The sequence below is a fragment of the Enhydra lutris genome, unplaced genomic scaffold, assembly GCF_002288905.1.
Source record: "Enhydra lutris kenyoni isolate GAN:26980312 unplaced genomic scaffold, ASM228890v2 scaffoldscaffold20, whole genome shotgun sequence".
NCBI classification, from domain to species: domain Eukaryota; kingdom Metazoa; phylum Chordata; class Mammalia; order Carnivora; family Mustelidae; genus Enhydra; species Enhydra lutris.
The window spans coordinates 6,795,585-6,811,222 of NW_019154104.1; the positions used below are offsets into that span (position 1 = coordinate 6,795,585).

The window sequence follows — 15,638 nt, forward strand, 5'->3', positions numbered from 1 at the left end:
CAAGAACAAGACAAGGACGTCCACTCTTGCCACTTTTATTAAACATAGTATTAGAAGTCCTAGCCACAGCAATGACAGAAGAAAAAGGGGAAAAAAAGTGATCCAAATTGCTAAGGAAGAAGTAAAACTTGACTCTTGGCAGATGACATGGATACTATATATGGAAAACCCTAAAGACTCCACCAAAAGTGGAGTAAGTAAGGTCATAGGATACAAAATCAATATACAGAAATCCATTGCATTTCTGTAATAATGAGGCAGCAGAAAGAGAAATTAAGAAAATGATCCCATTTACAATTACACCAAAAATAGTAAAATACTGGGTTGCCTGGCTGGCTCAGTTGATAAAGCATGTGACTCTTGATCTCAGTGTTGTGAGTTTGAGATCCACATTGGGTGTGGAGATTACTTAAAATGAATAAATAGAACTTTTAAGAAAGGGGGGCAATGGAAAGGTGAAATAGGCAAAGGGGATGAAGAGCGCACTTACATGAGGAGCACTGTATAAAACTGTCAAATCACTGTATTGCACACCTAAAATTAATGTAACACTGTTATCTACACTAGAATTTAAAAAGAACTTAATGAGAGAAAGGTGGTAAAAAAATACTAATGTAATGTTCACTGAATGCTTTTAAATGGGATTAACTCTGTAATTTTACATTAATGAAACAATTCAATTTTACGATTATAAAACAATTTAAATGTCATAATAAGCCATGAAAGAAAGTATTTTAAAAAGTTAAACTTTCCATTAACTATATAGATATATTTTATATATGTGTATATTTTAATTTTTTTTTTTTTTTTTTTTTTTTAAGGAAAGCTTTTACAGGTCAACACTGGTGCTAAAGAACAGTTATTCTTTGAAGCTCCCAGAGGGAAAAAACAAACCATCCCCAGTGTGGAGGTAGGAAGATAATACTACTTGCAATGTTGTTGATATGACTAAGTGGTTAGAACACTGATGCCCACCTTCTAACATTTACATATGAAACCTGTTCTCACATTATTTAAATCATGGCTATTCCTTCTGTGAGTTTATTTTACTGGCCCAGACTATTAGATGAGTAAAGGAAAAGATGCTGTATTAAGAAAAGGAATAGGGGCACCTGGGTGGCTCAGTGGGTTAAAGCCTCTGCCTTCGGCTCGGGTCATGATCTCAGGGTCTTGGGATCGAGCCCCACATCCGGCTCTCTGCTCAGCGGGGAGCCTGTTTCCCCCTCACTCTCTGCCTGCCTCTCTGCCTACTTTTGGTCTCTGTCTGTCAAATAAATAAAATTAAAAAAAAAAAAAGAAAAGGAATAAAACAGGGGCACCTGGGTGGCTCAGTTGGTTAAGCGTCTGACTCTTGACTTTGGCCTAGGTCCTGATGTCAAAGTGGTAGAATGGAGCCCTGTGTCGGGCCCAGCATGGGGCCTGCTTGAGAGTCTCTCTCTCCTCTCCCCACTCACCACACCCCCCGCCCTCACTTCCACTTGCGTGTACATGCTCTCTCTCAAAAAAAACGGGGCGGGGGGGGGTGGAATAAATCAACTTTTACGTCTAGCTCTGCTCCAGTCCAGTTACTTTCCTCAGAGGATGCGAGGCAAATAGAAGACATGCTGTTTTAGATGGAAGCACTGCATGTCTGTCAAATCTTTTGGAACCTATGTGTCTAGGATGCTTGTTGGCAAATTCCTGTTTAATGAAAAGAAAAAAGAAAAAAATGTGTTTCATTTTGTGACTGACAGTATTAGCAAAATTTTTTGACATGGCCAAGGAAGCGAGGCTAAACAAATTTAACATGAAAGTAGCTTAATGAGGAAATAATGTTAAGTAAAGTAAGTAAAGATAATATAAGTAAAAGTTCTGGGGCACCTGGGTGGCTTAGTGGGTTAAGCCTTTGCCTTCTGCTCAGGTCATGATCCCAGGGTTCTGGGATCGAGCCCAACATGGGGATCTCTGCTCAGCAGGGAGCCTGCTTCCCCTCCTCTGTCTACCTGCCTCTCTGCCTACTTGTGATCTCTGTCTGTCAAATAAATAAAAGTCTTTAAAATATATATATATATATATATATATATGTAAAAGTTCTTAATATCCAGTAATGATTAATTGGAAAACAAGCCTCTAAAATATTAGAAATTTTCACATGAAGTACAGATTTATTGGTTATTCTAAGGGCAGAAATTGTCTTATTTATTATCACTGAATGCTCAGCATCTAGAACACATAAAAAATACTTCTTGAATAATGTTATGTTAAATTTTTTCTATAGGAATTAGCAGATTTGGGAAGTTACAAAATGAAGACAACTAATAATTTAGCTGTTTCTACTAAAATTTTAATTTTAGGGATGCCTGGGTGGCTCAGTGGGTTAAGCCTCTGCCTTCAGCTCAGGTCATGATCCCGGGGTCCTGGGATCGAGCCCCGCATCAGGCTCTCTGCTCAGCGGGTAGCCTGCTTCCCCCCCATCCCTGTCTCTGCCTGCCTCTCTGCCTACTTGTGAACTCTGTCAAATAAATAAATCTTTAAAAAAAAAAAAAGTTTCAGATTTTTATTGCCAGTTTTTAAGGTTTAGATATTGCAAACTTACAGCCCTTATTTTCTTTTTAGGTAGAAAAAATTTGTTGGGCATCATGGACAAGTGTGCTTGGTTTATGCTGTGAGGGAATTTGGCCAGTAATTGGAGAAGTCACAGACATAACTGCCTCTTGCCTCACCAGTGACAAAATGGTCCTAGCTACTGGGGATGATCTGGGATTTGTGAAGTTATTTAGATATCCTGCTAAAGTATGTGTTTTTCTTTAACCCCCCTAATGATCATAATTATAAAAATGGTTAAGGTAATGCCCTTTCATAGTATTTCATTGTTGTAATATGAATATTACATATGTAATATGAAGAGTTTAGCATTATGTATACTATTTTTGACATATTTATAACTTTTATTTAGAAGTAGTCTTATAATTTATGATTCCATGCCTTAAGTTGTACAGTGTTTCTCAGTATTGAGTAATATAAATATCCCTTTTAGAAGAAACATTTCTTTTATCCTTAATATTAACTTAAATAATTTTGGTATTCTTTTGATTAAATACATACCACTAACGGTAAACACAAACTCTTTATATTTATGCCTTAAATTTAAAAATTTTTCAACCATTAGATCCAAAATACTATAAATACAATACCTATAATATTAAAATAGCATTGACTCAATGTAATGAATGATATTATTTTGCTAAAACTAGACTGCACAGACTCTTTGGGGTGCTATGTGCCCATGCTGTGGTGTACTGTGTGACGATTAAATTCTCTTAGTGCTTTCCTCTGTTCAAGGTACTGGGAAATATTAGGCTTTCATTTAGCATGAAAATAAAATTCATATATCAGGTCCAGATGCATTATTTTTTCATTATTTTCGTTGATTCAGATGACAGCGTGGGGTTAGGGATACCGACCCCTGCAAAGTCAAAAATCCGTGTATAACCGTTGACTCACCAAAACTTTACTGATAATCTAGTGTTGACTGGAAACCTTACCAATAACAAACAGTCAACACATATTTTGTATGTTTTATGTATTACATACTGTATTCTTAAAATATAAGCTAGAGAAAATAAAATGTTATTGCAAAAATATTTTAAAAATATGGAAGAGAAAATGCATTTACAGTGCTATAATGTGTCAAAAAAATATCTGCATATAAGTGGACCTGTGCAGTTCAAACCCGTGTTGTTCAAGGGTCAACTGTATATTATAACCTGGCATGAACATAAACATAAATTTGAAATGGGGCACTGAAATCATATAATGATTTCTTAAGTAGCTGCTCATTTTTGTATTTTTAGATCACCATTGAAATGAAAACACAAGTTTAAAAATTCTCATAGAGAACCCAGACACCTGAGGAAATATTCCACACAGCCCTGTTTTAGATGCGCTTAAGTGACAGAACCTTAATTGATAATATGTTCCCATATGGCATCTATTGTTCAGAAACTTTACTTCCAGCTTTCTAGATGGTATAGATGCCTTAAGATAGGACCATTTTCAAGTAGTAACATTTCTCAAAGACTCTGAATTTTTTTTTCAACTTTAGGGAAAATTTGGAAAATTTAAGAGGTATGTGGCCCATAGTACACATGTCACAAATGTTCGCTGGACTTATGATGATAGCATGTTGGTCACCTTAGGAGGTGCAGATATGTCTTTAATGGTTTGGACAAATGAAATGGAGGGCTATCAAGAAAAAAGGCCTTGTGATAGTGAAGAATCTGATACAGATTCGGAAGAAGATGGGGGTATGTCATTTTAAAATATTTTAATAAAAGTACAAATAATTTAGCACAACTGATTTAAACTACAGCACTTAAGTAATAATAATGTTTGAATAATTGTGGTTTTAGTCTTTGTGGTCTACTTAACACCAGACTTGGTTTTATGCCTCAAAAATAACAGACTGGCATATATTGATGACTTAAATATTCTTCATCTACAAATGTATGATAATCCTACTTTAAGTACTGTTAAAATAAGTTTTATGGTGGGGCACCTGGGGAGCTCAGCTAGTTAGGTGTCTGCCTTCAGCTCGGGGCATGATCCCAGGGACTTTGAGCTCCCTGCTCAGCAGGGGTCTGCTTTTCCCTCTGCCCCTCCTCCCGCACTCGTGCTTGCTCTGTCTCTCTCAAATAAAGAAAATCTTTAAAAAAATTTTTATGGTATTGAACTTCATATTTTAAAATGATTTTTGTCTTTTCCTAATATGTAAATAATACCAGCTCATTATAGAAAAATTTAAAATACATTTTACAATAAAAATAAACATAGCACCCATAATTTGACCACTCAGAGGTAACTTCTGTTAACATATTGAGGTATTTCCATAGGGATATGTGCATTTATATACATAATATTTTTAAGGAAAAATGATATATTGAATTTGTATTTTATAGACTGTTGTCTCTTAGTAATATTTGAAAACATTGTTACATATCATAAATATTCTATATCTTTTTATTGGCTGTTATATTATTTCATAATTTGGCTATGACACTATTTAGCTTATTTTATATTGTTGAGCATCCTTGTATCCAATTTATAGGATCATGCTAGAACTCCTCAGTTGTAACTTAGAGAACAATTCTTATGTTTTGATGGCAGGCTATGACAGTGACGTTACAAGGGAGAATGAAATCAGTTACACCATTAGAGCCTTATCAACAAATATTCGCCCAATGTTTGGAGTCAAGCCTCATTTGCAGCAAAAAGAACCCTCAGTTGATGAGAGGTAACAATCAAATTTAAAACTAGATGAAGAAAACTATATCGGCATTAAAACTGAATTTATTGTTTAACTGAATGAATTTTTGTAAAAACTAAGTAGCAGTGGTACTTTTGGATTTTCCAGCGCCCAGCACCTCTTGAAAAACATTTGTCCTTAAATACTTCTCGGGGATGACACTCTCTCTTGCAAGTAGTTTAAGGAATATAAAGTGTCTATGATTAAAGGAATATTATTTGCTAACTTTTATAAATAAATAGAGGGTTGTAGGAAATAATAAAATTTGAATCCAATACCAAGTATGTTTTAGGAAGCACCTGAGCAGAGATAGGATTGAATTTTGAAAGGCATTTTTATCCATGTGCCTTTAATCAAGGATAGAAAATCATTATTTAAAAATTTTTCCAGGAGTGCCTGGGTGGCTAAGATGGTGAAGCATCTGCCTTCGGCTCAGGTCATGGCCCCAAGGTCCTGGAATCAAGCCCTGCATTGGGTTCTTGCCCCACGGGGAACCTGCTTCTCCCTCTCCCTCTACTGCCCGCCCTGCTTGTGCTCTCTCATGCTCTCTGTCAAATAAAATCTCTAAAAAAAAGATTTTTCCAAGAGGCAAATTGAAGTATAGCTTCCCATTAGAGAATGGGAATTACTGGTCTTTGTCTAAAAGCAGCACACCAGTAATAAAAGCTATGCCCACAGCAATTTTATAAGGAGAGAGAACTTTTTAATAAAGCCTCTGAGTTAGATGACAGCTTAAGAGAGGAATTGTGAACATCACAGGATGCCTTTAAAATTATTTGGGAGTATGGAAGACAGTAAAGAGGTGTATGAATCATTGAATGAATGACGCAGACTTCAGAAGCGTAGAGTTTTTAAGAAATGATAAAGGAAAAATTATCTAGAAACTGCAGTGAGGAGCCAAGAAGGAGTGAAAGGTGGGAACAGCAGTGACCTCATCTGTCTAAAGACGTGCTGAGGAGAACTTTGTTACGCTAAGTTGGTAAGAATATTTGAGGGAAAAGTTAAAAATGAAAGGGAATTTACTCACATTGAACAGAATTTGTGGAAAATTTGAGTGAACGACGCGTGGGGCTCAGCTAGATAGAGATGACAGTACAAGAAAGCACTGGCAGAGTGGTTGAAGTTTGCACTACGGGCTTAACATTCAGGAGGAAGGATGAAATTGGAAGGATGAGGTGCATGTTCCTGGTGGAAAAGGGGAATCTAGAGGGTCTCTGAACAGACTAGCCACACATGTTCCCATGAGAGTTCTAGGGGGACTGTTGAGTCATGATGTCTCCACAGCTTCTCTTCTAGGTGCCCACTTGCTGATGAGTACCCAAATAATAGCATTGACGTCACCTTTACGGATGGGGGGGTAGAGGGTAAATATTCATTTTCTCATCACTATTAAGAGAGTATTAAATTAAAGATATGTTTTGGGACACCTGGGTGGCTCAGTTAATTAAGCATCTGCCTTCAGCTCAGGTCATGATCCCAGAGTCCTGGGATGGAGCCCCGCATCAGAATCCTTGCTCAGCGGGGAGCCTGCTTTTCCCTCTCCCTCTGCCTGCCACTCCCTCTGCTTGTGAGCTCTCTCTCTTTCTGACAAATAAAATCTTTTTAAAAATAAAATATTTTTAAAAAACCATAAAGTAAATTAGATGTTTTAAGAAAGCTGAGCATACCATAATCTAAATATCAAGATTCAGGGTTGAAGTGATCTGATGAGGGGCCAAAAGACATGGTTTTTACAGTCAGACAAATGGGTTAAAATACTAATTTTTCTCATTTTGCTCTTGTGTCACCTTTAAAAACTATTTGTTGCCTTTAAGCCTCTCTTTCCTTAGAGGTTAATGAGCCTTACAATCACTAATTTATGGGGCGCCTGGGTGGCTCAGTGGGTTAAGCCGCTGCCTTCGGCTCAGGTCATGATCTCAGGGTCCTGGGATCGAGTCCCACATCGGGCTCTCTGCTCAGCAGGGAGCCTGCTTCCCTCTCTCTCTCTCTCTGCCTGCCTCTCTGCCTACTTGTGATCTCTCTCTGTCAAATAAATAAATAAAATCTTTAAAAAAAAAAAAAAAGAAACAATCACTAATTTATGGAGTATTTTATAAAATTAAATAAAATATATATAAAGAAGTTAGGAAGTAAGTCTTTACCACCCCTCCCTGCAAATGAAATACAGTGTCACCTGAGGAAAATAAAGTGAAACGTTTTCTGAAATTAAATATCCATAAAGTAGTGAACAATATCTATATATTGCTCAGAGAAATACATATCTATAAGTTTGCAAATGTGGATGTTCCTAATGAGCATAGTATAGTGCTTAAAATTACTTAAATTATATCTCACAGGTAATGAAAAGTGAAACTGTACTATAGGGAGGAAGGAACTCTAGACATTCCTATAAATCTTTTTCATTTATTTATTTTTTAAGAAAAATATCAGATAAATTAGGTATATCAGAAAATGTGACCAAATTTTAATCTATAAGCTGTCATTTATGGTAAAACACTTAAAATTCCTCCTTTATTAATGAAGTGATCCAAATTCTGACAGATGGAAGTATTTTTCTGCTCATGAAAAATGCTTGATGTTCTCATAATCTTTGCTGTTAGCTTGCATTTTTTACACAAGATTTTCCAAATTATTTTGAAATTATTTTGCATTAGTTCTCAGTTTATTTTACAATTTCAACTCTGCTGAATTCTTTTGAAAATGCTGAGGCCAAAAAAAAAAAAAAAAAAAGAATGAATGAATGAAAAGAAAATGCTGAGGCCAGAGTCCAAAATGACTCAGAGTTGGGAGTCCTCATTTTCATAAAATGAGAGAATCAAAAAAATGAAGATACTTCTTCTAACCAACTTTGTGTTTATTTGTAAGGAGATATTATAGTCTACATAAATGTTTTTGTATTTTAAATGTTGCTATCAAATATGAAACAACATTTTATAAACAGTGAAAACAAATATTTGTCAGACAGCCACTTAAAAGGTTTTGGATGAAATTGGTAATTACTTGACACTTCCATGGGGCCTTTTTTCCTAAATGACTATAATACTTTTATGTTTTTCTTTTTGTAGCAAATCTATATCTTTAAAGATAGTTGTCAATCAAACTTCCAGTATTTTTTAGTAAAAATATTCAGAACAGTGGAGCATAATAGGCGTTTTGGTATTTCTTTTGAATTCTGTTGCTGTTTCCTTTATTCTGTGTATTTAACTGCTGCGTTTTAATCATCAATTATTCATCATCGGTGTTTCTTTTTTTCCCTTGTTCCTTTCAAAGGCAGGGGGTAGTAAGGTAAGTTTTATTAAATAAAATATTTTATTCCATTATTCTTCTGTTTGGATCTTTATTTTAAGGTGTTGATTTTTTTCCCTATAAAACATGGAACTATATTTATTAAGAAGAAATTAAAAAGTGAAATAAGTCCTCCAGAATAGTTGCATTTACATGTGTAGTATGTGGCTGCTGCTGAGGTTTTTCATTATGATCATTTAGTTTTACAACAAACTCCAGAGTGTTTTATTATTCCGTAAGTTTCAGAGGTTTACAAAAATAGATAGCTACACATATTTGTCAGTGAAAAAATATGCAGTTTATAAAGCCTGTTAGCTTCATTTAATGTATATTTATACCTTTGTTTAAAAATTTAACATAGGGCAATGATGATATTTGTATGTGTAATAAAATGATATGTGCATAAAAGGGCTCTGTGGGACAATTTCACAACTAGCTTTAGTGAGATGAACATGTCCTCAGGCAGTTTCTGAAACCGGACAGTGTGGAAAAGTGTTTTAGAAGTAAAAATAAATACAAATAGGTAAATGCTGGGAAATAAGGATGAAAAAACTAGATATGAGAACAGATTGTACGGAAACTCAGATATAAGGCACTCCTTTATTTGGTGGACAGCAGAAATTCATTATTTGTTTTAAACGGGTGATATATACAAAGATAGGAGACTAGAGTGTTATGTAACTTCTAAAAAGGCCCACATATCTTAGACTATTTTAACAAATAAAACATTCAGATCTAGCCTTAGATCTGAAGTAGCTTATTCAGGACTGTTCTCTGCATTTTAAAGAGACACTGATAATTTATAGTGGAAGTCACTTGTTTGAAAACAAAGCTAAGTGGAGATATAATTGTTGTCTTCGGTGTGAGTGACTTTTATGGAGCAGTGACCTCCCTTTTAAAAATTATTTATTATTTTAAAATTATTTTTATTAACATATAATGTATTATTTACCCCAGGGGTACGGGTCTGTGAATCGTCAGGCTTACACATTTCACAGCACTCGCCATATCACATACCCTCCCCAATCTCCATAACCCAACCACCCTCTCCATATCCCTCTCCCCCCAGCAACCCTCAGTTTGTTTTGTGAGATTAAGAGTCTCTTACGGGAAAAAAAAAAAAAAAGTCTCTTACGGTTTCTCTTCCTCCTGATTCCATCTTGTCTCGTTTTTTCTTTCCCTACCCCCAGACTCCCCACTTTGCCTCCCAAATTCTTCATATCAGGGAGATCATATGATAATTATCTTTCTCTGATTGACTTATTATGCTCAGCATAATACACTCTAGTTCCATTCATGTTGTTGCAAATTGACCTCCCTTTCATAAGCAGTTTTTATGAGAGTTTAGATGACCATTTGTCGTCAGTGCTACAAAGGGATGTTTCTAGAAGTGTAAAGACAACTCCTGAGGGGCACCTGGGTGGCTCAGTGGGTTAAAGCCTCTGCCTTCGGCTCAGGTCATGATCCCAGGGTCCTGGGACTGAGCCCCACTTCTGCTCAGCCAGAAGCCTGCTTCTCCTTCTCCCACTCCACCTGCTTGTATTCCCTCTCTCACTGTTTCTCTGTCAAATAAATAAATAAAATCTTAAAAAAAAAAAAAAAAACAGCTCCTGGTTTCAGTAGAGGGTGGTCAAAATGACTTTTGTGATCTCTTCCAATTCTCTTTTGGTCATTATATTTTTAAAGGGATTCTTTTAAGTTACCTGCTTTACTAGCAAAATCCCAAAGCTGGCATGGTCTTGAGTGACTCACTTTGCCTGGTAGGTTGGACTGGCTGACTGAGAAACCCTCTTAGGTCAGAGAAGGGGTTGCTTCTCCTCCTTAGAGAGTTTCCTTAATAGCATCTCCAGTATGACCAACTTTTTAAGTTTTTACCATTTCACTCGCACTCTTAAGAACAAAGATAATCAGGGTGCCTGGGTGGCTCAGTGGGTTAAGTCTCTGCCTTCGCCAGCTCAGGTCATGGTCCCAGGGTCCTGGGATGAAGCCCTGCATCAGGCTCTCTACTCAGTGGGAAGCCTCCTTCCCCTCTCTCTCCACCTGCCTCTCTACCTGCTTGTGATCTCTCTCTCTCTCTCTCTCAAATAAATAAATAAAATCATAAAAAAAAAAAGATAAGCTTCAGTATTTTGTTTGAAATTCAGAGTGCACTGTAGAAAAATAAGAACGGTAAGATTTAAAGTTTACAACTAGAACATGTTCAATTCTCATTTTTCTTTTTTCACCTTCTTTTGATTTGCTTGCCATTAATGGAGTAACTTTAGCCTTCTATGCAGTAATAAATAAAAACAACAGCCCTTAATATATGCAGTATGTTTTACCTGCATTAAACTTGTAAAAATATTTTATTTCAGAAGTATTTTACTAATGTTTTAAATTCAAATCTGTGTTGTAATCTTTTCCCTTTTTTATCTGCTGCTAAAAAGAGGTTCCAGGTAATTCTCTCTCTTTGTTATACTTTATGACCAAATTTTGTATTTTTATCATCTTTCATTTTACCATTAATGAGCTGTGTTACTTGGTGTTCTTTACCTCTATTCACAATTTTCCACGTTTTTCTCCATTGAAATCAGTATCACTGAAACGAATAACATCTTAATTATTGGATTTCTGCTACATAAGTAATTGCTTTACCAAACTTTATTTGTTCAACTTGTATAATTTTATAGTTGTGTAACTTTAAACAAAAATATATAATATTATAGAAGTTATCTTTAGAAAATTAAAATATACTTACTGTTATACAGATTTGCATGGATAAAAATTACCTGTTTGTTGTTTGGGTTACAGTTAAAGCTGTCAGACAATAACACTGAATGAAGTTCACCAAAAAAACTGACCTAGAGAAAAGCCAAGGCTGCTATCATTCTTTAAAAAGGCTCTAAGGAGGGGCACTGGGTGGCTTAGTTGGTTAATAGACGACCCTTGATTTCAGCTCAGGTCATGATCTCAGGGTCATGAGATTAAGTCCCACGTCAGAGTGTGTGTGGAGCCTGCTTGAAGGTTTTCTCCCTCTAAATAAGTAAATAGGCCCTAAGAGAAGCATTTTTAAATGTTAAATATTATAAATCAAATTATATTACTTATAGACATTAAAATGTATAAAAAAGTTTTGAAACCAAACTTTCTATAATAATTTAAAGAGTTCTTTATATATTCTTATAAGTCCATATAATTTTTATGTCACCAGTCATGGTTATTTGCTTCTATATACTACTTCATGTCATGTATGAATGTATTCACTTCTTTTATATTGCATATTCAAGATTGAGCACTTCATTCACTTTAATAGTTCTGTAACCTGGAAATCCTTGTGAAAATGCAAATATGCTTTTATCATTTAATTTTATACATTTAATCACACATTGGATTCTTTTTCCCACGGCAAACTCATTTCGTGTCGTTTTCTGCTTTAGTTTTTACAAATTGAATATTAACTTAAAATTTGGAAGTGGGAATTGATAGCATGATTGATTTAGATTCAGTGTTCAGGTTATTAAACATTTCATTAATGGTTACCTGAGATAAAAAATAAACCAAATGAGGTGGGTTTTTTTTTAATTAAACAAAAGGTTTTAGGAAAAAAGTCTCCACTTTTTTTTTTTTTTTTTTAATTTGAGTGTAGTTGGCACACAAAGTTACTTTAGTTTCAGGTATGCAACATAGTGATTTGGCAAGTTTATACATTATGCTCTGCTCACTACAAGTATAGTTACCATCTATCCCCATACAATGCTATTACAATGTCATTTGCTATATTCCTTATGTCTTTTGTTACTGTCACTTATTCCATAGCTGGAAACCTGTATCTCCCATTACCCTTCACCTGTTTTGCCATCCCTACCCTCCTCTCTGGCAACCGTCCGTTTGTTCTCTTATTTATAGGTCTGATTCTTCATTTTGTTCGTTGACTCATTTTTTTAAATATTCCACACATGAGTGAAATCATATGGTATTTTTTTTTTCTTAGTCTGACTTATTTCACTTAGTGTAATACCCTCTAGGTCCATCTGCGTTGTCACAAATGGTGAGATCTCATCATTTTTAATGGCCGTGTAATAGGTGTGTGTGTGTTCCTTATCCAGTTGTCTATCACTGGACACAGGTTGCTTTCGTATCTTGGCTATTGTAAACAATGCTGCAGGAAATAATAGGGGTTCATGTATCTTTTTGAATTATTGTATTCATTTTTAGAGGGCATTAAATATGCAATAGTGGAATTGTTGGATTGTATAGTATTTCTATTTTTAGTTCTTTGAGGACCCTCCATACTCTCTCCCCAAGTGCCTGTACTCATTTTACATTTCTATCAACAGTATCCAAGGATTCCTTTTTATCCATATCCTCACCAACATTTATTATTTCTTGTCTTTTTCAGTTGAGCCATTCTAACAGGTGTAAGGTGATGTCTTAACTGGGGTTTTGATTTGTATTTGCCTACTGATTAGTGATGTTGGACATTTTTTTATGTGTCTATTGGCCATCTGTGTGTCGTGTTTGGAAAAATGTTTATTCAGGGCCTCTGTTTTTTAATTGGATTTTTTTTTTTTTATTTTTGGTATTGAGTTGTATAAACTCTTTATATATTTTAGATATTAACCCCTTGTCAGATATATCATTTGCAAATGCCTTCTCCCATTCAGTAAGTTGTCTTTTGTTTTGTAGATGGTTCCTTTTGCTGTGCAAAAGCCTTTTATTTTGGTGTAGTCCCAAAGTTTATTTTTGCTTTTGTTTCCCTTGCCTTAGGAGACATACCTAGAAAAATGTTGCTATGGTTCGTGGCAAAGCATTGGTTGAAAATTGGTCCAGTTCTTTTACATGTAACTGGCTAGATTCCCCAGCATCATTGATTGAAAAACTGTCTTTTCCTCCATTGTATATTCTTGCCTCCTTTGTTATAGATTAATTGACTATATAACCATAGGTTTATTTCTGGGTTCTTTATCCTGTCCCATTGATCTAGGTGTCTGTTTTTGTGCTAGTACCCTATTGTTTTGATTACTTTGTCTTTATAATATAGCTTGAAATCTGTAATTGTGATACCTCCAGATTTGTTTTTCTTTCTCAAGATTGCTTTGGCTAGTTGGGGTCTTCTGTGTTTCCATACAAATTTTAGTAGTATTCCAGTTTTGTGGAAAGTGCTGTTGGTATTTGGTAGGAATTGCATGGAATCTCTGGATTGCTTTGGGTAGCATGGACATTTTAACAATATTAATACTTTCCATGAATATGGAATGTCTTTCCACTTGTTTTTGTCATCTTCAGTTTCTCTCAGTGTTTTACAGTTTTCAGAGTCTGTCACCTGTTTGGTTGAGCTTATTCCTAGGCATTTTAGAGCCTCCTCATTTAAATGATTCAAAATGGGAACTCCGTACACCTAATGGGACATTATAAATAGATCCTGAGGGGCTCCTGGGTGGCTCAGTGGGTTAAGCCGCTGCCTTCGGCTCAGGTCATGATCTCAGAGTCCTGGGATCGAGCCCTGCATTGGGCTTTCTGCTCAGCAGGGAGCCTGCTTCCTCCTCTCTCTCTGCCTGCCTCTCTGCCTGCTTGTGATCTCTGTCAAATAAATAAATCTTTAAAAAAAAATAAATAGATCCTGAACTGGTAGTGGAAACAGAAGAGGAGGCTAGATGTGAGAGCTATTCTCTAGGTGAAGTTGGTGAATGTTTAGTAAATAGAATAGAGAAGAAGAGGAGGAGTTGAAGGCAATAGTAAGTAATATAATCACCTTTTACAGAGTGTTCGTGGTTTATAATGCTATGTAACTGTAAAATATTTGCTTAACTTGACTTCACTAGAGACTTCAGGGAGAAGGGAAGATAAAGGGCCTGCAGGAGCAAGTCATGAGTACAAATTTGAATTCAGACATAATTTATATTGCCAACAGTATAGAAAGTTCATAGAAATATTTTCCAAATTCAAGAAGAATGTGTTGAATACCTGCCATGTGCAAGATACTATGGTCGACATTTTAGAGCAGTAGTCCAGGCTTTGTAACAATGCACCCCATCAAGAAGTTTCTGAGTATGTTAAATTAACGTTTGTATATTTATCTATCAACAGTCTGCTGTTGTGCTAATGTGTTATTTACATTATGAAACATACACCAAAGAAGTTTAAAAAAGCCACCTTCTGGCTTTAGAAGATATCAAGATAAAGAGAGCACGGTCTAGTGAGAAACACAGATTGGGTTCATTTTTGTGAAGGTGTGTCAGACATCTCTATCCAGTGGGCAGCTGAGGGATGCTCAGTGAAGGCGCCCAATGATAGATGCCTTTCCTCATTCCCACTTTCGTTTTTCAGGCCCCCCGTGAGCAGAGCCCCACCAAGGCCAGAAAAACTCCAGACAAACAATGTTGGCAAGAAAAAGAGACCAATAGAGGTAAGGAGAACCCCCTCCCCAGTGTTCTGCTTTAAGATGGATTCAGAATTCATTCCATTCCCTTCCTGTAAGACACCCAAATCTTGTCATTAGGTTTTATGAAAATAAACATATTGAATCATCTTTTTTTAAGATTTTGTTTTTAAGTAATCTGTATAGCCATGTGGGACTTGAACCCTAAGATGGAGTCATGTGCTCTACCGACTGAGCCAGACAGTTGCCCCTGAGTGATTTTTTTTTGTTCAGTCATAAAATTCTGATAGCTTAATTGTCAAGTCTGAATTTTGGATTGATATCCTTTGTTTCTTTTTATTTTGTATTAGTCTTTTTTTTTTCTGTGAATAATACTAAATTGAATTGAACTCGCAGACAACCCGTAAATATAAATATATGTGAAGATCTATGGCTTATAGAGTGCAGGTCCCTTGGCAGTATCTCATGCTTAGTGATTTGAATTTATAAGTCAAAGTTTACACCCCATGAGATCTGTTCACCATAGAGTTCAATGAAGGCTCTACTTACAAAGAAACTTACCATAATAATTGAGCAACAAAGTTCTTCCAGGCACTTATTTCTCGTATCAGCAGCCACAAGCAAAATGCTAAATCGGGTAAAAAATGAGGCCTAAATCTGTGGGACAGTGATTGTTGTATTCATTACCCCGGGAAGCCCATAAGGTCAGAG

At 35.7% G+C, this 15,638-nt stretch overlaps 1 protein-coding gene across 2 annotated transcripts in view; it reads left to right on the forward strand.

Moving 5' to 3' along the window:
• Positions 1-15,638, forward strand: part of LOC111148777 (echinoderm microtubule associated protein like 5) — a 177,961-nt gene that overhangs the window by 133,747 nt on the left and 28,576 nt on the right. Inside the window, exons 24-30 of one of the 2 annotated variants that reach the window (XM_022505578.1) lie at positions 822-910; positions 2,596-2,772; positions 4,085-4,286; positions 5,146-5,272; positions 8,555-8,569; positions 10,996-11,004; positions 14,876-14,954. In XM_022505578.1, the coding sequence (XP_022361286.1) occupies positions 822-910; positions 2,596-2,772; positions 4,085-4,286; positions 5,146-5,272; positions 8,555-8,569; positions 10,996-11,004; positions 14,876-14,954 (698 nt within the window). The remainder of the gene's footprint in view (positions 1-821; positions 911-2,595; positions 2,773-4,084; positions 4,287-5,145; positions 5,273-8,554; positions 8,570-10,995; positions 11,005-14,875; positions 14,955-15,638) is intronic. The other variant, XM_022505577.1, reaches the window with a different exon arrangement.